General features: G+C 39.9%; 1 protein-coding gene and 1 non-coding gene across 10 annotated transcripts; one reads left to right on the top strand and one right to left on the bottom strand.

Moving 5' to 3' along the window:
- Positions 1-1,239: 1,239 nt before the first annotated feature.
- On the bottom strand, positions 1,240-1,403 carry LOC143737892 (U1 spliceosomal RNA). The gene has a single exon (XR_013203765.1). It is a non-coding gene; the product is annotated as a U1 spliceosomal RNA (small nuclear RNA).
- A 1,777-nt stretch (positions 1,404-3,180) lies between these two features.
- Positions 3,181-21,741, top strand: LOC143736855 (uncharacterized). 9 transcript variants are annotated; one of them, XM_077227613.1, is made up of 18 exons: positions 3,223-3,476; positions 3,640-3,713; positions 3,938-4,169; positions 8,792-8,937; positions 9,176-9,274; positions 9,404-9,585; positions 10,600-10,769; positions 11,160-11,420; positions 11,498-11,788; positions 11,897-12,062; positions 12,155-12,304; positions 12,447-13,123; positions 14,643-15,156; positions 15,261-16,186; positions 17,258-17,428; positions 17,563-17,698; positions 17,778-18,135; positions 18,681-19,139. In XM_077227613.1, exons 12-13 carry the CDS (start codon positions 12,592-12,594, stop codon positions 14,663-14,665), a joined length of 555 nt encoding a protein of 184 aa, XP_077083728.1. In that variant the 5' UTR covers positions 3,223-3,476; positions 3,640-3,713; positions 3,938-4,169; positions 8,792-8,937; positions 9,176-9,274; positions 9,404-9,585; positions 10,600-10,769; positions 11,160-11,420; positions 11,498-11,788; positions 11,897-12,062; positions 12,155-12,304; positions 12,447-12,591; the 3' UTR covers positions 14,666-15,156; positions 15,261-16,186; positions 17,258-17,428; positions 17,563-17,698; positions 17,778-18,135; positions 18,681-19,139. The 9 variants fall into 9 exon arrangements, with proteins under 9 accessions (XP_077083730.1, XP_077083729.1, XP_077083725.1 ...); XM_077227617.1 differs by having other exon boundaries at positions 3,220-3,476; positions 11,498-11,720; positions 11,897-12,304; positions 12,447-13,187; XM_077227612.1 differs by having other exon boundaries at positions 3,232-3,466; positions 9,176-9,585; positions 11,498-12,062; positions 18,681-21,741.
- Positions 21,742-23,145: the final 1,404 nt, after the last annotated feature.

Genomic DNA, 23,145 nt, shown 5'->3' with positions numbered 1-23,145 from the left:
GCTAATTATTGTGTTTGTGCGGGAATACATCAAAAACAGGGGAGAGTCTCCACAAGTTCCCAAAGGACAAACGGGTGATTCGTGCCTGTAAGTGTTAGCATAAATTACCCGAGGTAGAGCTTAGATCGGGCCCAAAAAAGAAAGCCCGGCCCGAGATATTAACTGTAATTATGAGCCCGAGCCTGATTTAAACCAGACTATTTTTTAATACGTGGGACGTTATAATTGACGTTCTCAACAACTTTCTATGTTATTTTCTCCCGTCCGCAGCATTTATGTTTTGTCTCGCTCCCGCCCGCAAAAATACTTTTTTTTTCTGTACCTCCAAATACTTTCAAGTTAGCCTAAGTGTTGCCACCACACACATCAGCATAAATGCTCCTGATAAATTATTTGTTATTAAAGCATTAACACACAAACCACTGTTTTAACATAGAAGCAAGCAGCTACTGCGAGTGCGTGCATGGTTTGGCGTGACTGCTCGTAATGGCGCTCCCTTAATAATTCCTAAAAAGCTGACATCAGTTCATTGCGATCTCACACATCTCTGTTATTATCAATGAAGTTTTAATAATATATACACTTTGTTTGTTATAATTAGAGGATTTGCGAGCATACAGAATTCAGCACTGAACAAAAAGTCAGTTTTGAGCGGTGAGGGGAGTCTATCGTAAATGCTTCTGATTGGCCAGTGCATGCGTTCAAGAAATCAACACATATGTCTGTGATTGGCTACATCGCTCAACGCTGCAAACATGTTAGAAATAGAAACTCTGGCCTGTACATCGTTTCTATTTTGTTTCAGTTGTTCTTGTCGCTTTTCTGCAACAGCTGACTATTTTTATGTTTTATTCATAGATATTTCTAGTTTGCGGGAGTCCCGCGAATCGTTTTATTCTCGCTCAACCCGCACACACAAAGTGAGTGCATTACCGCTCGCGCTCCCTCTTATGACGTCATCGCCCAGTTACTGTACAAAACATGCTACCTTTGAAGAAACCCCAAGAAATGTTATTTTAACGCATTATTATACAGAATTTTATAAATATACATATTGAGCACTTCAATTTAGACATTAATTGATTATGGTGGTTAAGAACGCTTCACGCTTACATTTCGAATCGATAACAAAAATTAAATAGTAATGCATTCAGACAAGTGCAATAAGATCACACATTATGACCATAAGATCTAGTAATCAATTGAATAGAGTTCAAATCTATTATTAGACCATAAAATCAGGGGAGAGCGCGAACGCAGTCCCCCACTACCAGAAATTATGCAATCGAGATTCCCACATTTGGGGAATTCGCAGGGGTCAGCACAACCGGAGTGCAATGGCTGAGCCTCGCCCTGGGTGAACCACCTTCATGATCATGGTGTCTCCCTTGCCAGGTAAGTATGAGTTGTACACGTTCCCTGTAGGTGTACCACTGAAGGCAACACCAATCTCAACCACGGTGAGGCTATACTTCACTTTAATTTACTTCTCATATGATTCAATACAAAACAAAACCCTGAATCTTGTCTCCTATTCTTACAAAGCTTCGCCGCAAATCAAGCTTTAACTAAAACAGTCTAGTTTTATTTAATAGCGAACACGTTCCCATGATGCAACGGAAGCTTCGATCAGCCAATGGAATCACAGATGTTCAAACCAGTAATTTTACGACCACATTAATCAGTTTGGAAACCCAAGTTGAAAGAAAACGTTAGACATTACATCTTTTTTTTGGTACAATATGTGAAAGATAGTAGTTTTTAGTCGTTTTTATTGTTAAAACGAAACCGTGACGCAAACCACGCAAAAATACGGCATCGCCTGCATCTCTTCCAGGATATTAGAACAGAGGGCGCAAACACCATGGACAGTAGGCTAAGGGCAAAAACGCAGTCAAAAATGTTTTCTCAGCTGGTTGAAATATATTCTGTTCGTGAGGTATTTTAAACGACAGTGCAAAATGTAACAATTATGCAGCAACAGTTTTCATATAACCAGGCACATTTACAGCAGTTTGTTAATGCGAAAACAGATTTCATTCATAAGACATTATTGTCTTTGCAGCTTAGAACCATTACATTTATTTATGCTGAAAACACGCTGTTTACAGACCACATTTTCACATATTCTTAAACTACAAAACGAAGCATTTACATGTCACTGAAAATACAAAGAAAACCAAATATAAAAACATGCGAGAATAATTTAATAGTGCTCACAAAAATCAAGAACATGACTCATTTACTTCATCCGGTAATTTTTTTTTTTACATTTACTTACAAAAAATAATTCAAATTAAATGTTTTTTTCTGTACACGGTTACGATTCAAACTAGAGCTTAAGTTGTTGTTGTTGTTTTTAACAACTTAAATATACCATGTATTGTAAATACACAGTTTACTACTTTAAATATATTAAGAATAAAGAAAGAGTGCACAATTCCCACTTTTTTAGTTTTATTTAAAGTAGAATGCATTTATATGGTAGGCTACTATATTATTATGGTAACCTAATGCATATATTATGTATTATATAAATAATATATGGTGTCCGTGTAGGGCACGTAGCAGAGAACAACGTGATCAGAATTGATATCAATTAATTTATTAAACATTTAGAATACAGTTTTCCTGATTCTATTTCACTTTCTAAAATAGTGATTGCAGTTGCTCGAGCAGGTAAAAAAAACGGCCATAGTTTTGTTTATAGACATGAGCTGCTTCTTATGCTTATGCCTTATTATTAACTTCGGTGTCCGACACTTAATAATACATGTTGCTTTATTTTAAACATATGATTAAAGCATAACTGGTAAAACGTCTGTTTTAAGAGCAACGCAGTGTTCCAACAAATTAAACATTAACTCCATAATCAAAGTAAATTTCAACTCTGCTTTAACCAGAATATCAATCTATGGAGTCGATTCTATGGTCGTGCAATGTTTACAATAAACATAATAAATACATTTTTATGTATTTATTATGTCTATCGTGTCTATAGTCATCGTAGACAATTAGTCCTTCTTATTGGCTGAGAGTCTACAGTCGCTGTCCGTAGACTGCCAATCATAGACGCTGAACTCGCTAATTTTGTGAATTGGGCTTTCTCATTGGCTGGGAGTCTGCAGTCACCGTAGACTACCAATAACATGACAGAAGTCAACCGTAGATCTACCAATCACAGAACAGACGTTACAAACTGCCGCCCGGCCCCTTTTCAGCGCGGTTCTCGTTGTTTTGGTGTCTTCCGGGGTGTATTTCCACAGCATCTTTCGAACTAATGCTCGTTTTAAAATCTTCCCGGTCTACTGGCATTTGTTATGACATGCTCAAGATAAATTTCGTTAACTCTAAAATAAATAAATCTAACCTCCACATCCTGTCAACTCCTGCTCATCAGGGTTCAAAAGTGATGGCGGTTGGAAGCTCTCGCCTCCTGTGAAAGACAAGGCATCTATGAATATCAGTTTAGTAAGGTGTAGAATTATTAATGTTATCATAATGGAACCTTGTATTAATGCATAATCTATGAAATTAGCCAATATAAAGACACTGTGCAGACGATCGCCTCACGATTAAAGTGTTGTCTTGCTGCTTAGACATTGACTTTTGCCTACCTGTGTGTTTGTCCTCATTTAGATGCTGGGGGAAGAAAAAGAGGCACATCCAGATCCTCCTCAGAAGCCACACACAGACTCACTCCACCATCAGCTGTAAGTCCACAGTTTATACATTATAACCACCCTTTACATCTGGTGGGCCAGAATAAATGGGGAGCCCACACAAAAGTATGCTTAGTATTAGCAAAAACTATTTACCTAATGCTAATGTTGGGCACGGCAACATCTGCAGCAGACACCACACATCCTGAAGTAACTGTTAAAGTCTAAATACTCAGTGGTTGTTAGATAAGGTTTATTATTTGTTGTAATACCAGGTGGCATTTGAGGGGTGGCACAACACATGGGAGTCTGGTCCTAATGGGCTCCCCAAAGCAGACATCACGTGGCTAAAGGAGGATGAAGAAAGTGGATTCCTTCAGAGAGCAATATCATATCAAGACAAGCCCGGCAGCAACAGGTGGAGAAAGTCTTGCGAGGAGTACATGCAAAAGAAAGACTTAAACACCACCCTCCTCAGCCAGTACAAGCAACCTGAGAAGATCACAAGTAAGTCAAATTTATTGTTTTCTTATTTGTATTCCGATTTACTAACTATATCCGATTTTTTCGATGACGAGCTTACATCTTTTAAAAAAGTGACCTATATCCGATATCTGCATTTACACTACACTTGGTGAAACAGTTAGGGATGTTCATTTTGTTTTTTCCCTCTAACCAACGACCGATCATTACACGGTAACAGACAAAGATGTTAAATTAGAATTAGAATTAAATTATGTGATCCAAAAATCTTAGTTTTTCAGATTTTAATATGAAAACGACACATTTCTGAGCGCTTTATTAAACAGAAATTTGCTGTTGGTGTATTAGCCTAAAACAACATGCTCGCCAGATTGTTTATCTAAATAGCCCTATGTTGTTAGAAATTACTGTTTACCAGGTTTTTGGTCATTTCCTTGAATTATTTTTTTATTTTTTATTTTTTTAAATTAAAAGTAACATCATTAAGTATGATATTTTTTTACTTTGAGCAATTCTTAGGAACAAGCATATAAAACAAAACAGCTCCTTGGAAAAAATGAAATGTAATATTGTAGTAGTTATAAACAAAGGTTTATTTTAGTTCAGATTAGTTTGAGGGCAGCGATTGTATTCATAATGTCAAAATAAAACCGACATAATGTTACTAGAAGGCATTATAGCCTACTATTCCTGCCAAACTTCCACAGTTGCAGTTAGTGTTACTACAGTAAATCCATGGTGAATGTTGCTGATCTGTGGACACTGGATAGCTCATTCATGGAACAATGTTTCTTCCTGGTTTCCACGTCAGTGCTGTTTGATCCGTTAATAACGGTGAATGTTTCTCACTAGATCTCGCAGGAGTCGCAGCGATGTTATTACTTCTGTGACAAATTCAAATGCTTCCTTTACGGGATCTCTTATTAGCGCTGTGTAGTAACAGTGGCGCTTGAGGAGTCACTATGAGAACATTTTTAACTGTGTGAAGGGCGATGTGTTTAACATAGGAGAGATACCTCACAGTGATGATGTAGTCATCTGGTCGGAGGAAGTATGTTATGCTATTGACAAACTTAAAATGAACAAAGCCTGTGGGCAAGATAGAATAGCAGCAGAACATCTGAAATACGCTAGTCAAAGTGTTTCAGTTTTACTTGCTGTATGCTTTTCTGGGTTAATGAAGCATGGCATACTTCCTGGATCCATGTTATCTGTCGTGCTAGTACCTGTAGTCAAAAATAAGACTGGTAAATTAACTAGTATAGATAACTATTGACCTATTGCACTTGCAAATACACTATCTAAGGTGCTGGAAGGGATTCTTATGGATTGGCTTGCAGAATACATAGCATCAACAGATTATCAGTTTGGTTTTAAGAACAAGCATGGAACTGATATGTGTATTTATGCACTTAAAGAAATTGTCCATGGGTACAGATCTCGCAATAGCACAGTCTTCATGTGTTTCCTGGATGCGTCAAAGGCTTTTGATCGTATCAATCATGGGAAACTGTTTGGTAAACTACTTGAGCGTGGTGTCCCCTCTTACCTAATTAAGATACTGCAGTTTTGGTACTCTCATCAAACTATGCAAGTCATGTGGGGGATGAGTTTGTCAACATATTTCTATGTCTCCAATGGAGTGCGGCAGGGTGGAATTCTGTCTCCGTTGCGATTTAATCTGTATATGGATAATTTATCTATGGAGTTAAAGGGCTGTAGAACTGGATGCTTGGTGGGGGATAGTCTCATTAATCATATGCTTTATGCTGATGGTTTGGTGATACTGTCTCCCTCCAGTGCTGGCCTGCAGCAACTTCTTGGAATATGTTCTCAGTATGGTTTATTGTTTGATATAAAATTTAACTCAATGAAGAGTGTGGTGCTGATTGCCAGAACCAGGGAGGATATGAAATGTGTCTATCCTTCTTTCTTATTGGCAGGCGAACCCCTAGAGGTTGTAAAGAAAGTGAAATATCTGGGCCATGTGATAAGAGATGACCTCTGTGATGATGATGATGATGTGCAGCGGCAGTGTGGAAAACTGTATGGGCAGGCGAACATGCTGGCACGCAAATTCCATATGTGCACTCCTGATGTTAAAATCTCACTCTTCAAAACCTATTGCACTTCACTATATACAGCACATCTGTGGTGTAATTTTAGTAAGTCGAAGATGAAAAAACTTCACGTGGCTTATAATGATGCGCTGAGAATTGTGCTTAAAATTCCTAGGTGGAGTAGTGCCAGTGAAATGTTTGTGTCTAACAATGTGCCCACTTTAAATGCTGTTCTAAGAAATTGTATGTCTAGATTCATGTGCAGACTGACAGGGTCTAAGAATATTATCATTGTGTCCATAGCTGATGTTTCCAAGAGTGACACAAGGTATACATCTTGCTTTTGGAAACATTGGACCCAAAGCCTGTATATGTTTTATAAATGATGCTACTTCCGCATCATTTTTTACTGTTTGTATTGTTATTTATTTATATATATCTTTACGGTGTTGTCTCTATGGACCTTTGTGTCTTGAATAAAAGTCTATTGATCAAGATCGGCTCGCGCTGCTTTGGAACAAACTGATAAACGGTCCGTCGACCACACAATAACGAGCAGTTTCGTTCCGCTTGCATTACGTTTGCCATTGGTTGAGTTGCCAGCCAGCACCATTGTTTTTGACCATTTTCACAAAAATGTTCATGGCCCCCAGAATATTTGTTTGTATGAATATCTGAACATGCAATATATCAAAAGAAAGAACAGAGCCTCTGCTTTTAAACAAAATGCTGCTTTATTCTAGCTTCATATTCTCTTTTTTTTATCAACACTTGAATGTGGTTACATTTAATAAAAAAGCAACATTTTAAGCAAAAAGCTGAGAAAAATAACATTTTGCGAAAGACTACATCTAGATGGGATCATTAAGAACGATGATCAAAACACAGATGGAGTAGATCGAGTCCATTAACACCCCCAAAGCTTCACAGTCCTATACCTCGTCCTGGGTCGACATTTCATTCAGTAACATTAAGCGGTTTTGATTTATATGCTGTTTTATGTTGATTATGGCATTATTTTACATATGCATATGATTACATATGAGATTACTCGTTTTTGCATGTTTTGATAAGGAGATTCAGTACTCTTTCAGATGATGCATATCCCTACCGTATAACAGTGAAAACACGGAACGCCGGAAATTTCCGTCAATGGCGGGGAAGCGTTTTCTCACAAATTATGGACATTTCCGTCAATGGTGGGAAAATAATCATCAGATTAACAAAATAAAAATAAAAAGAAAACATCTGTGACAAATAAGCTATATGTCAAGTTCCATTTTTGTGACGTGCACGAAAGGAAACCAAGATGGCAGAAAGCAGCATCCTGTTTGTTTTCTTTATTTTACAAAAGCACAAAGTTTTGTTTTTTATTGTGAGTACACAAATGAAAGTAGAGACTTTACAATTCCCAATGATGTCTAATGCTTTCTGTACACCTAAAGACTTTGAAAAGATTTAAAAAAGACTTTATAAGATTATCAGCTCACATCTAAAGACTTGGGTTCACAGTTTTTAGTCTCAGACTAAAGACTTGCGATAATATCAAACATGTTTGATATGAAAGACTAGAGAAAGACTGGCATAAATCGGGTCGCCGACTGCAGATTATCACCTCACATTTAACGATCGAGACGACGGGAGCGCGCCGAGACTCCAGTAAGATTCCTAAAGACTGCCGGTCTTTAGTCTGGGACTGTGAAAATCCTTTGGTGTACACCCGGCATTAGTCTTATCTGTATGACCATAAATGACGGAGAAATCTTAAATTGTAGTTGTTAGCTAAAAGGTAGCAATTCAAGTGATCGCACACACACACACAGCATGTCAGTTCTAGCGTTGACAACTTCGCAGCCTGTTTATTATTACAATTAAATGCAGTCAACCAGACATAGATTGTACTACAGACTATTTAAATTGAGTAGTAGGCTATAACTTTGTGGCGTTAAGTGTGACCACCGCCCCATGGTGTTATGGTGTTTTTGCGCCTGTAAAGGATGATGTTTTATGTGGGTAATGGAACGCAAATGAAGTACAAAGCCTTATTTACACAGTAAATAATAGTTTAGCATCCAAATAGATAGCGGATATGGAAGCATTTGGATTTATGCCCAATGAGGAAAGACAACATGAGCCCAACGCTGGTTTCTGTTTAACCTTCGAGTAATTCATTTTTGCTTGACGTTTATATTGCTACTGAGGGGAATTAAAATAGCATATAGCTATAGTGTTTATAATGTTTGAAACATTTCAATTTGTTTTCCTGTAGCCTATACATAATATCGAAATTGAATAGCCTAATAAAATGTGACTTATAAGCAACTTGAGCTGACGTTATTCTATTATTTTTTTCCTGCTTACAAGTTCGCCGGTCATATACGATCTATGCCACGTGGTAGGATAAAAAACTTGGTCACTTAAACCATGTAATGAAAATGCTGCACGCATGAGTGCAGATTCCCATCAGACACAAACACACCAGGAGACACTCACTGTAATAGGAACAAATAACCTCCATCCACTCTGTTTTTTTTAACCATCAATAATTGAAGTTTGTGTCTGTATGTCTATTTTCTCTGCTTTCAGGGAATTTGTGCTAACAATTTCTGCAACTATCACCAAAGCTGCTGAGGAAAGCCTTTCTTATTGCGGCAGCTGAAAACATTGAGGACTATCGAACACAGATCATGTCCACTTATCGGAAAGTCTTAAAGTACGATGACTCCAAGAAGGTAAATTATACAGTCTTACAAATGCATAAATGTCTGATTGCAAACAAATAGTCACTGAATTTAGCAAAGATTTTTGTCCACAGCAGAGCAAGATTTCTGAACTCATGGCTTGGAATCTTAATCATTAAGAAATAGTAATAACTGTTATAATAAAAATTGGAGTAACACCTGACTAAACTAATAAATCAACACTGAGAAAAACAAAATGTTTAAATCTTTGTTTTGCATTCATTACCAGATTCATTATCAGATCTGCAAGAAACTTTCTGGAGACGGGAAAGGCACTGCAAAACGGAGCACCAACATGTCCAATGATCCGGATCAGAGCCTCATATTGGTCTTTTTATATATTTTGTATTATATCTCTACTTTCTAACTAAGTGCGAAAATTATATGATAGTTTTTATGTTCTTGTCAAAATTCTTCCAAAAATGTTAATAACTATTCAATTCTGTTAATGCACCAGTAAATCAGGGGAGAGCGTGAACGCAGTCCCCCACTACCAGAAATTATGCAGTCGAGATTCCCACATTTGGGGAATTTACAATGTGTAGGCTCTAGGCCGAACTGTCTAGTTTCGCCTGTCTCCAGGACTGTAGACTACCAATCAGGTGCTCATCATTGACGACCTGTCAACAAGCGTCTGTGGTAAGTAAGAATTTGTATTATAATATTCACACAAATTAGAAAGTATAAAAAATGTTAGGTTTTTTATTGACGAATCACAAGGAGATAACTGTAAGCGAAAAGTTGTATGAATAAAGCGTCAGCCAAGTTACACTCGAATTACCGTTTCATTGACAGTCTGTATGAAAATTAACCATGGTTTTACTACATATAAAATAAAAAAACATGGTTAATATAGTTACACCATGGTAAGCGCAAATTAACCATGGCTGCACCAACCGTTGTTTAATCGTGGTATTTGTAGTAAAACTGTGGTCCTACAAATGGTAATCAATTCGCCCAAAAAAAAAACATGGTTACGTACTAATTTTACTATAATAAAACCATGGTTAATTTTAAGGGTGGGCAAAAAAACAACAACTAAAATTGAAAAAAATTGATCTGTGGTAATGCCTAGATCGTTCTTTTCAGTTTTAGCTTTTTTTTAATTGCCATTATTAACAAATGTCTAGATAACCTAATGTAAAATAATGCACAGTGGGGGAAAATAAGTATCATCAATGTTTATTTCCCTAATAAATAGCCTATATTTTCTATTTTCACCTGACATTGGTATTTACTCAAGAAATGTGCACGTATAAAGAACTCAAAACATTAAAGTCTATTTGAAGTTAAGTGGAAAGGAAACAGGAAAAAAGTATTCAACACATTAACTGAAATGTATTTAACCCTTGTGCGTCAATTAAAAAAAGTTACTCTGAGGTCCATAGAGGACAAAAATGTCTGTCAAAAAACTGTCATTAAAGTTTGAAGCACAGACCTAAGGTTGGTCTCATTTTAAAGATCCGTGGCAGATTATGGTTGAAACAAAAAGTTTGAAAAGTGAAACAAAAGTTAGAGGTTTAAGTTTATGAAAATGATTTATGAACATTATTTCATATAAAATATATATTTTATGAAACATGTTGAACTCTGAAACTGCTAGAAAATTATAGCCATATTATATATAATATTTATATTGACTGTTTCCTACAGGAGTGTTTAACATGGATCCATTGCTGCCCCGTGATTGTTACTACACATGCTGTTAATACAAACTTCAAGAGCACAAAGCTGTAATTTACAGAAGCCTCCACCGGACGCCACTCCTGCTGCCGCCACTTCCAGCTCTTCAAGAAGAGAATCAGAAAGAGCTTTATTGCCAGGTATGTTTGCACATATGAGGAATTTGTTTTGGTAACAGAAGCTTCTACAGCACAAACAGAATAACAGTGACAGGACACTTTTAAGTTAGAACTAGTAAAATACACAATATGAAAAAAATAGATTTTTTATTTAAAAAAAGAAAGAAATACACAATATACGACATGGCGACAGAGGTAGTTTCCTGCGTACCGTGCCTCAAGGCTGCCAGGGGTTGAGCGAGTGGTCCCATGGGTCGGTGGCTGGCGTTGGACGATGTCATTCTGCAGCAGCTGAGCGAGGCACATCGTCCAGGTTTCCGGCCGTAATGACCGCAAAGTGTGGGGCAAACCGTAATTCGCCTCCTGCGTGACCGCACATTGGGCAACACCATGATAAAAGTGTGGCGGCAGTTGCAGGAAAACCACATGGAGGACTACAATCAGAGGAAGGGCCTGTACATCACACTCCTCATGGCCTTGGTGGAACCTGGAGGCATCGTCTCTGCGTTGGGCCACGGGGAGTTCCAGACGACACCTCTTCCCAGAGAGATACCCTGCACGCGGCTCCTGCAGCACGCCTTCCTCCTGGCAGAGGCGGACAACGTTCAGGACTACCGGAGCCAGATACTCTCCACGTCAGGCACCGTCCTGAAAATGGATTACAAAAATGCGGCAAGTGTGTTGACATACAAGTACACACATAGAAACACCACATTATACTAAACTCTTTTGAATTTGTTTTGTTGTAGGTGGTAAAGAAGTTGTCTGAGGAAGGCAAGGGCTCAGCAACGAGTTCTCCCAGATCTTGTCCTTTGTCCTCACCTGCGAGGAGTCTGTGGCGGGGTGGAGGGGTTCAGGCTCGCTGATCGACCCGTACCCAAGATCCTATACATCGACCGTGGATGCTGCAAGGCAAAGGGTCCGGCGGCCGTGGAGACGCTCTTCAAGCCTTGGGTTGATGATGGGATGGTGGTAAGGCTGGACATTTTCCACTGGATCCATTGCTTTGATGCTGGTCTGCGGACCGAAGCCCACTCGAAGTACGCCGCCTTCAAGTCTGCGCTGGTCAGGGCAAACACACAATGTTAATACGTGCAAAATGACAACAGCTCACCATGCATGTTTGTGTGTTTTTGTGTTTACAACAGCCATTGCAGCGACACCTGGAATGCATCCATGACCCACCAGGCATTGCCATGTACCGGGTTGTCCGCACCACGACCATCAACGGTGTGGACCTGCCGTATTACAAGGGCATGGGTGGGAGCAGCAGCCTGGAGGCGTTCCACAAGTCGCTGCTCCATAAGATTCCAGGTAATCTAAGGGGGAAAAATACTGGAAGAGAACTTCAGGGCCCCGGCCGACGTCCATTCAGACGAGCTGCTTGGGCTCGAATCTCTTTTCAGCCAGAGCACGGGGGAGTCATTCAGCCTGGGCAGGCCGACCCAGACATCGAAGCAGACGAGGTGTACCAGAGCGACGAGGACCATCCTGCTGTCGAGCCCCGCTTCACAAGTACCAGCAGTGAGACTGCTACGGTCAACCCTCCTGCCTTTGTGAGTAGAGTACCTACTTGTCTAATAGAAGAGAATACAGTGATAAATGTGACCACTGAAAAACAAATCATTATATTCATTGGAACTTACCTACTTATCTCTCTCTCTCTAACGTGTGTGTGTGTCTGTGTATGTTTTACAGGAGGATGTCTGCAGTGACAATCCTCTGCCCGGGTTTCAGATGCTGTAGGCATTCTGTACTGTGCTGGTGGAGGTCGCCTTGACAGACCAGAAGCTGCTCCTCAACACTGCACAAATGGAACAGGATCCTCAACGCCTGGAATGCGATGGAAAAGCACGACAAGCAGCCACAGAAATACCACCAGCTGTACCGCACACACTGGGGCAACACATTGTACTGCCGTACAAAGAGGGAGGACCTTGCCAGCTGTGGTCCAAAAAGTGAAGATGGCCAAAAGGTATACGCCAGCACAGCAGGACATCAGGCGCAGTACAACCGCCTCATGTATGTGCTTGTCAAGCTGCTGTGGCTGTGCTCCCCTAAGGCCTCTCGCTCCAACCCCGAGAAGGCAAGCATCCTCAAGGCCTATGACAGTATCCAGCACCGGGTCTTGGTGGATGACCAAATCCTGTGCAAAGCAGGCATCCCACTCCCCAAAATAAACACTAAAACAGTGAGGGACTTCATCCGCCAGCAGGAGAGGCTAGTGAACCTGCATGACACCAGGCAGTCAGCCGTCATCTCCAAGACGACCTCAGTGTCGTCTGAAGAGCTGCCGTCCTCCCTCCACCATGCCCAGCACAAAGGTGTTGAAGGGATGGACCAACATACTGGGGGCGACGCCACAGGCTCTGCCGGTGAGGAGAATTCCAACCACCATCACCAGGGCTGCGCTGCACTTCGTCTCCCGGTCTGGAAATGGTGTATATAGTTCTTGTGTACAAGTTTTACTGTTTTACCTTCTGGTCTTACAAGTGCCTTTTAACATGGCACCTTTGGTTCTCTCCAGTTAGGGATGGGAATTGATAAGATTTGATCAATATCAATGCCACTGACGATTCTGCTTATCGATCCGATTCTTTAATGATTCTCTTATCGATTCCTGATAGCACTTTATGAAAACAAGTGTTTTTATAGCTTACACTTGAGTAAGCAAACTGAATAATAAATAAGATTCATAAAATAAATAAATAAACTATTTTGTAAACGCAAGCATACAGGTCAGAAAATCTTCTTCCTAATATAGAATTAAAACTATTCTCTATAAAAACAGGGATGGAATAGTTCTACATAATACAGTGTTTTCGTAGAATATGCCCGTTATTTGTAAGACGCCAGTGATATTTAACATTACATTACCCTGTTCAACGGAGGTTACGGTGCTGCTAGCTTGGGCAGTTGTAAGCAGCGGATTAAAAACACGGCATTCCTGCAATTAGATACCATGGGTAGATATAGGTTTAAGCATGTTGCCTGCATTTGCACTCTTACATGAAATAACAACCTTGCAGTTATTGCAAACGGCATAATTTCTGTCTCGTTTAGTAAAATAAAGCCAAGTTTTAGATCGTCTCTTCCTCTCCATGATTCCATCTTTTGCTCAAATCGATTTGACGTCATAACGCACAGATGCGTAGGAAGGACAGTTGTGAGTTGACGGACTGCATGGCTGGGATTAGGAGCAGGAGCATCGATAAGAGGACTCGTTAACGTCGAGGGCATACAATATCGATGGTTCATTAAACTTGGAACCGGTTCTCGAGTGGAAACCGTATGAAACTAAATTTTGCTTGAATGTTATTAAAATTACTACCACATTAAAATTACATCATATTCTATCTGATATATATGCATAAAATACATATCAGTAAGCATTTCTGTTACGACCCCAAATAGGGACAAACATAAAAAGCCGTTTGGAAAAATGGCAAAACAAATCTCAATGGCCTGAGCAAGAAAAAGAGCCAACTAATTGGCACCAAAATGTAACGAAAAACTAACAAGGAAAATATAAACATACAAAAGTTAAGGACTGGTGAGCTAACTAATCTATACTACTAGTTAAAACTTTACTAACTCCCGAAAAAAATAAACACAAAATGGTCTTCCGGGTTAGCTTACCTACCTAGACTTTCCCTCTATTAATATATAACTAAAACACAAACTCACCATCCTGTAGAACAACAGGTTTCCTGAGCTCTTAAATACAAAAAGCCCGCAGGTGTTGGGAATAATCCGGCTCGGCTTCCATCCAACTGACAACTTATGATCAGAAAAAAAAGGGAAAACAAGAGAAAGAGCAGGGGCTCGTAACATTTTCATAAAAGAACATCTAAGTGCATTACTTGTGTGATTTTTTATTTATTTGTTACACAGATGTCAAGCTCTTCCATCAATGAGCTTGAAGCTTTTCCTTCATGGCTGGACAATCCTCATTTATTAGAGGTGAAAGGGGATTCTTTCAAAGGACATTTTCTTATCAAGACAAGCATAGAAACACGAGGTCGAGGAAAGTCCTGAAAGCTGACAGGATGTGGTTTAATCCTCCTGAGTTTTCTGGATTGGTGGACGGAAAAGTCCCCTCAGCAGACTCCTTATACCAAAGGAGACCAGTTGGATTGTGACATTTCAGTCTTCGATGTCCAAGAACCGAGTGTCCAGCACGCTCCATTCAGTCTGCTTTTCTGTACCGTTGTGGGTACTCCAAAACGGTCAGACAGATCTGCCACATGTCAGGCTGTTACTCCATGCTGATGGAGGTCCTGGCATGCAATGCGTGCAGAAAGGCTGCCAAGGAGTCGGAGGAACACGCCATTGGTCGTTTCCTGGCGCGGGATCCGTGCATCCTCGACCAGCTCAGAGAGCCATCTTCCCTAGTCTTAACATTACGGTGAGTTTCTGCATCATTCTACGGTAATTTGATTTCTAAATGATTGCACTAGGAAAAAAATATCTAAGATTCACAGGCATCCAACGATTGTGCTTTAATCTTAGGCGTGGCCAAGCAGGTGATCCGCCTGATAAGGGATCGCACTGAGGGCAACACCATGGCCAAGGTGTGGAGACAGGTCCTGGAGAGCCACTGCGAGGAATACCTGCAAAGGAAGGACTTGTACACCACCCTCCTCTGCCAGTAGAGAAATTGCGTTGGAGCAAGGAAAGCTTGCTCTCAGAGGCTCTATAAGGCAGAGGGTCATCAGCGCCTGGAGCAAGCTTGACCTCCACGACCGTAACATCCAGCAATTTGACAGTCTCTACTCGGCATGCTGGGGCAATGCGCTCTTCAGTCGCACGAATGGAGATCCAGCAGAGTCTTCCATAGTGCAAAAGCTGAAGTTCAGCATAAGGTACTCGGCTGTCCACCTGCTGGACTCAAGGAAGAAAGGCCTTATGTACTGCCTCATTTAACAGCTGTGGCTTCACCCCAACTGTGGAGCGAAGACTCGTGGGTCGCCACAAAACCAGGTCACCAGGCCGTACCAGCGTGTCCAGCAAAGGGTGACTGTTGATGACCCTAAACTCAGCAAGCTCGGGATTCCCATCCTGAAAATTAACACCACAAGTGTTGCTGAGTTCATCAGGAGGCCTTGTCGGCCCGAAATGTCACCGATCAAGGCCTATCCATCGTATGCCGTCAGCAGTCTCTTTCTGGCACCAGCCAACCCCCAGCACCGGAGCTTCCTAATGAACGGCCCCACACCAGCCGGCCGCAGTATGAGGTCACTCCGTCTCTGGCAGGAACCAGGAGACTAAAACAGAGTTCCTCGTATTACACCTCATACGGTCCAAGGGCAACGTGGCATTCGTCAGCCCCAGCAACGTGCAATGCAGTTGCCTTACAGTACAGTCCTCTATGTCTCCAGGACTGTAGACTACCAATCAGGTGCTCATCATTGACGACCAGTCAACAAGCATCTGTGGTAAGTAAGAATAATGTATTATAATATTCAAACAAAGTTATAAAGTATATAAATATGTTAGGTTTTTATTGATGAATCACAAGCTTAACGGCGATAATTGTAAGCAAAAAGTTGTATGAATAAAGTCATCCAAGTTACACTCGAATGACCGTTTCATTGAAAATTTACCATGGTTTTATTACATATAAAATAAAAAAACATGGTTAATATAGTTAAACCATGGTAACTGCAAATTAGGAATGGTTTTGCTACACCAACCATAGTTTAATCATGGTAGTTGTAGTAAAACTGTGGTCCTACAAATGGTAATCAATTGCCAAAAAAAAACCATGGTTACTACACTTTTACTATAAAAAACATGGTCTATTTTTATAAGGATGGGCTAAAAAAAAGAAGAAAAAAGCTAAAAAAAACAAAAAAAAACTTTGATCTGTGGTAATGCCCAAATAAAGTTCTTTTTAATTTGAGCTTTTATTGCCACTAGGACCAAATGTCTATAGATCACCTCATGTAAATAATGTACAGTGGGGGAAATAAGTATCAATGTTTATTTAATAGATAAATTAACAATTAATAATAAAAATTTAAACAAATAATAAATTCCAATAAATAGCCTATATTTTAAATTTTTACCTGACTTTGGTATTTACTCAAGAAATGTACACAAAGAAATCAAAACATTAAAGTCCATTAATGAAGTTGTGTGTAATAAAGTGGAATGGAAACAGGAAAAATCTATTGAACACATTAACTGAAATGTATTTAACCCTTGTGCGTCAATTAAAAAAAAGTTACTCTGAGGTCCATAGAGGACAAAAATGTCTGTATCAAAAAACTGTCATTAAAGTTTGAAGCACAGACTTAAGTTTGGTCTCATTTTAAAGAGCCGTGGCAGATTATTGTTGAAAAAAAAAGTTTAAAAAGTGAAACAAAAAAGTTTGAGGTTTAAGTTTATGAACATTATTTTATATAAAATATATATTTTATGAAACATGTTGAACTCTGTAACTGTTAGAAAATTAAAGCCATATATATTTATTATAATAGATTATAACAGACTGTTTCCTACAGGAGTGTTTAACATGGATCCATTGTTGCTCGCATTGTGTATTCTGGACACAAGTGTGCCACAGGATAGGCAACAATGCCTTCTTAAGGCAACAAAGGAGGCCAAGGCATATAAACCATCCCAAACCACAGACAACAGTGAGCTGAGGGACGAGAAGGCGTCTTACAACAAACGTAATACCCTTGGCATTAGGGTCATAGATGTTTTTTCGACCTTATATTTCCACCGTAGTCTTGATAACCTACTGTTGTGCACTAGAGCGTCTGTGCTTGCGTGTTATCAAAGGCATAACAATTTCTGTCTTCAGCTAAAAAGAGATGCCGGTTGATCACGTCAACTCCAAAGGAGGTGCAGTGTCTGGGTCAACTGATCATCACGTTTGGGAAGTACAATGGCAAAAGTTTCAAATGGCTGGTGGAAAATGATTTTGGATACATTAAATAGTAAGCATGTTGCACTTAACAGAATCAAACTATGTTTAGTATGTTTTTCAAAAATTAATTATGCTTTGTCATATTTTAGTGTCCTTGATCGCCACGTCAAAGAGAGCCGCCAACCAGAGAGAAGAGCCATCGCCAATGACAAGTGGGTAAAAGATTACCTCTTAAATTATGTGCAGCTGCTTCCACGGGTCTCCTGCCACCTCGAGATCAACGTGGACAGGGCCATTTACGGGCAGGGCCGCTTCAGGTCGTTCACGTTCCTGGCGATGTGGCAGTGGTACACAAAACTCTTCAGGCCGACCCGCAAGTTGGGAGTGACCACGTGAGAAAGATGGCTCAGGAGACTTACTGCTCTGTCAGACAGTGGCTTCTCATGAAGGAGAACGACATCACCATCAAGTCCCCGAAGCGCTTCAGCCAATACATTTTCGATAGAGGTAGGTTAAGGTGACTTTAAACAGCCGTGAATTGTTATGTTAAAGGGGTGGTAAAACACGATTTCACTTTTCTAACTTTAGCTAGTGTGAAATGTTGCTGTTTGAGCATAAACAACATCTGGAAAGTTACAATGATCAAAGCAAAGGGAAATTTGCTTTTAAAGAAAAGGACTACAACAAACGGCTGGTAGGGACTACACGACATTCCTCCCGGGTTAGTGACATCAGCAACCCTAAAATGTTCATAATTTAGTGTGTCTGCCTGAGGTAATCGCTGCTGCGAACAAACAAGAGCTCTTGACACCCCGCCCTCTGAGGCAGCTCATTTGCATTTAAAGGGCCAGGCACAAAACGGTGCGTTTTGGCTAACCCTCAAAAGGTGACAACTTTAACATGCTATATAAAATATCTGTGGGGTATTTTGTGTTAAAACTTCATACACACACTCTGGGGACATCAGAGATTTATTTTACATCTTGTGAAAAAGGCATTTTACCACTCCTTTAATGCAAACTTCAAAGCTGAAACTCCCCTGTATTTCACAGAAACCTCAACAGGACACAGCCCGTCCTGCAGCGACTGCCACCTCCAGCACACCACACTCTGTCATCAGAGCCTTTCAGTGCTCCTGACCTTTCATACGCCTTTTCCACCAAAGCAGTTTCCCTGCCACAGGCATCTCCACCATCGCCAGCAAGATCGACCTTCTACGAGAGGAATAAGGCAGAGCACAGCGGCACGGGACATCCGGCTAGTTAAAGTGCACATCTGTGCACTGTGTGCCCAACCCACTCAAGGCCACAAAAAAAGACATACTGCAAAAATTCTAAGTCATCCACGTTCACAGACCTTGCTGGACAGACTTTTGAGGAGTTTGAAGACTTTAAAAAGGCAGTGGACATTGTCTCAGTCCCAGGCCCGTGAGCTATCCAATATGTTGGACTATTGTCCTGTTTATAATTTGTAATGTGATGAAAATTAAATAAAAAAAACATATCATGGAAGCTTTTCTGTTACGAACCAGATTAGGGTCTAACATAAAAGGTCGTTCAGAAAAATTTCAAAACCAATTACATTGGCCAGGGCAAAAAAATAAAAAATAAAAAGAGCAGCAAATTAATTGGCAGTAACAAAAAAGTAACAAAACAAATCAAACGGAAAATATAAACATACAGAAGTTAAGGAATGGTGAGCTAACTGATCTAAACTACATCTCGGAGTTAAAACTTTCCTAACTCCCGAGAAAAATAACGAACACAAAAGGGTCTTCCGGATAAGCTTACTTACCTAGACTTTCCCTCTATTCTAATATAACTAAACAAACACAAACTCACCATCCTGTACAAAAGAAAAAATCCAAAACCACCAACAACAGGTTTCCTGAGGCTTTCCTGAGCTCTTAAATCGGAAAAGGCTGCAGGTGTTGGGAATAATCCGGATCCGCTTCCATCCAATTTATAACTTATGATCAGAAAAAAAAGGAAAACAAGAGAAAGAGCAGGGCCTCGTAACAATTTCATCGAAGAAAATCTTAGAGCATTACTTGTGATGTTTCATATTTGTTACACAGATGTCAAGCTCTTCCATCAATGAGCTGGAAGCTTTTCCTTCATGGCTGGACAATCCTCATTTATTAAAGGTGAAAGGGGATTCTTTCAGAGGACAATGTCTTATCAAGACAAGCATGGAAACACGAGGTGGAGGAAAGTCCTGAAGGATGACAGGCTGTGGTTTCATCCTCCTGAATGTCCTGGAGTGGTAGAAGGGAAAGTCCCCTCAGCAGACTCCAGTTTTAACAGCTCTGTTTTTTTCTGGATAGTTAAGAGTGTGTCGTTACAGTCTTTGCTGTCAAAGGTCTGACTGCACAGCACTTTCCAGCCAGAACGCTTTTCTGTACCGTTGTGGCTTTTCCAAAACGCTGTGGCTACCAATGAGGCCCATTCCTACAGAGAGAGAAGGATGACTTTTCCTCTGCCCACTGCTGAACGAGTCCACTGCACTAGCCCACGCTGAAAGGGCACTTCATGCTGATGGGATCTCAGCACCATCTCGACAGCAGTGTCTGTCCAGAAGGCCAGGCCAGAGGATTTTACTTTGAGTGAGAGGGATTCGATCCAGAAGGCTTTCAGCTCTGTCAGCCAGTGGCTAAATACACCTGTGACTCGTATCACTAGTGCAAATGATAAGATTTAGGAAGTTCATTACATATTATTAATTTATAAATTACAATTTCAGCACTCTACTTCTTTCGTGATAAAAAAAAAAAGAGTTATGCCTTATATTTGTTACACAGAAATCAAGCTCTTCCTTGAATGACTCTCCCTTACTAGAGGTGATCAAATCTGAGTCCACATCAAAGAAGTCCTCATCCACACCATCATCTGACAGCCTTTTCTCAGCACACTTTGTTTTTAATCCACTGTTCGGCCACACAATGTAGATCCATCCGAGTCGTCTTTGGTGCAAAAGCTCTGAGTTCTTGCTGGACTCCAGAAAGAACCAGCTGATGGACTGCATAACTAAACAGCTCTGGCTTCATCCTGATTGTGGAGGAAAAGCTCAAACGTCTCCACTGGAGCATCAAATTACTACAATGTAGGAGCGAGTGCAGCAGAAAGTGACTGTGGATGATGCTGAACTCAGCAAACTTGGGATTTTTATCCTGAAAATCAACTCCAAGTGTGTTAGTGAGTTCATCAGGAGGGCTTGTCAGCCACAAATGTGACGGATCAATGTTTGTCTGTCCTCCGTCGGTATCAAAGCGTTTCTGGCACCAGCGACTGAGTTTCCAGATGAAAGACCTACAGTGCAGAATGAGGTCACTCTGTCTTCGGCAGGGACCGGAAAACTCAAACCGAGACTCTCATTTCTTACCGGTTCCCCACACCTCACAGATGTCCTGACGCTACAAGGCAAGACATCAACGCTCAGTACAACAGACTAATGTTCACACTTGTGAAACTCCTCTGGCAGGAATCAAGTGTTCAGTCAAGCATGGAAAAAAAACCTCACAAAAGCCTATGAGAGAATTCAGCACTGCATATTGGTAGAGGATCCGTTCTGAGCAAAGTGGGTATTCCTTTGACAATTGATGAAATCCTGGAGAGTCTTGGGGATATTTGGCAGAAGAGACTTGTTAACCTTTAGTCGACTAAAATACCATCTGCCACCATATTGAAGACCACGTCGATCTCCTCAAAAGATCTTCCTCCAGCAGCGTCTCCCTCCACCCGACTGCACACAGATTGAATATGTACATATTATAAGCACAGCAGGATCAAGGTCTTGAAAGAACGGACACGATGATGCCAGATCCACAGACTCAGTCTCAGCAAAACTACCTGAATCTGCACTGATGTCTCACACAGCAGAGCGATCCTGGTCCAGAGTCACACTGTACAAAAGAAAACACACAGTTAATCTTGCTTCTCTTGGACGCTCTGCAAGCAAACAACTCAGGGACACAAAGTACAAAAGTAGACTTTTTGTCTGATGAAAATAATGCCTATCTCAAAAGCATTGGACAATACAGTGTATGCAAGTTATGAACATTTCAACACCATTGTGGACGCACACAAATAAACTATTGTGAATTTCAACTAGTAATACTGTTGTGTAATTCTTCTTTCAAAACTTTACCTTGAATATTGCTTATATTTTTTTGTTTTTAATATTTTATATTTCATCTCATTTTTATATAAATTCACAATTGATTATATTATTTGTCATATTGTTTAAACAACTATGTTGTGGAAAAGGCAACTTCTTAATTATATACTAACATTAGGGCTTTTCCTACAACACACTATCTTTTGTCCCTGATACAGATCAATACATTACCTTAAATAATGAACATCATCAATATTATATATGGTACATGATGCCATCAATAACAATGACAAAATGGAGCAACACATGTTCACCACACATGTTTTATACTGTGTGTTATTTCATCGCCCCCTGTTGATTGTTCAAACGCCCCTCTTTGCACCACTGGTGCCAGCTAGTAGGTGTTACTGGCCACTGTTTTGCATTTAAAGCAGCACTAAGTAAGATTTTTTACCTTCAAATAATGTTTCCAAAATCATTTCAGTGGTTCATCAAGTTGTGACATGGTGAAATGCACTTTTGCCACAGCTTTGCAGTCCTTTATCTACTGTAACGAAATACCTGGGTCAGGCTTTGGGGATGTGTATTCAAAAATTAGTAATTTTTCAATTAACAATTATTCATACGGGTGGACCCAGATAATCATACATGTTAAATCTCCCAAAAAGGGATAATATTTCCCTGCATTTGCATTCATATATGTACCTAGGCAATTAACCACAAAGGATTATAATTAATTGCATATGTAGAATATATTTTACAGACAGGTTAAAATCAGCTCAATTGTATATTAATACTTAATCACAATGGATAATAATTAAATATTTAATATATCAATTATGTCTATCATAGATCTATCGTCAGGATAATCTTTAAGGGGATTAATTTATAATCGAATCATCTGTTTGTCCAGCAAACCTGATCATTCGATCTAATCAAACCTCACCAAAGTTATCCTACTTATAGACTTTCAAGAGAAATTATCCCTGTGGCCACAAGGGACAACCTTCCTGGTCTATAACGATAATGTTTAAGTATCAATAAATGTTGTAAAGCACGTAGCTTTGGATCTTTATACATTAAAGGGACTTGTATATGAGCGAAAGACAGAATCATTAAATGAATATAATGCATTTAATAAAGGCAAAGTTACGTATACCGGTTATAACAAACAATAAATGTATTTACAAACACAATAATGGCAATGACATAATGAAAGACAATGCATCAATAAAGAGAGAGAGAGAATGAGAGAGAGAATGAGAGAGAGAGATCCGTAACAATTCAGTGGCAAATTACAGACCTTAAAACCTTTGAGAGACACCACGGGAAAACACATCTTAATGCTCTGAACATTCGAAAAACGAATATACTTGCACATTGTTCTCTTTGTTGCTGGAA

The sequence above is a fragment of the Siphateles boraxobius genome, unplaced genomic scaffold (genome assembly GCF_051911475.1).
Source record: "Siphateles boraxobius isolate OS27281-9 unplaced genomic scaffold, OSU_SipBor_1 130, whole genome shotgun sequence".
NCBI classification, from domain to species: Eukaryota; Metazoa; Chordata; class Actinopteri; order Cypriniformes; family Leuciscidae; genus Siphateles; species Siphateles boraxobius.
Note: the sequence above shows the minus strand (reverse complement) of the source record. Positions and strands in the feature narration are given on the sequence as shown.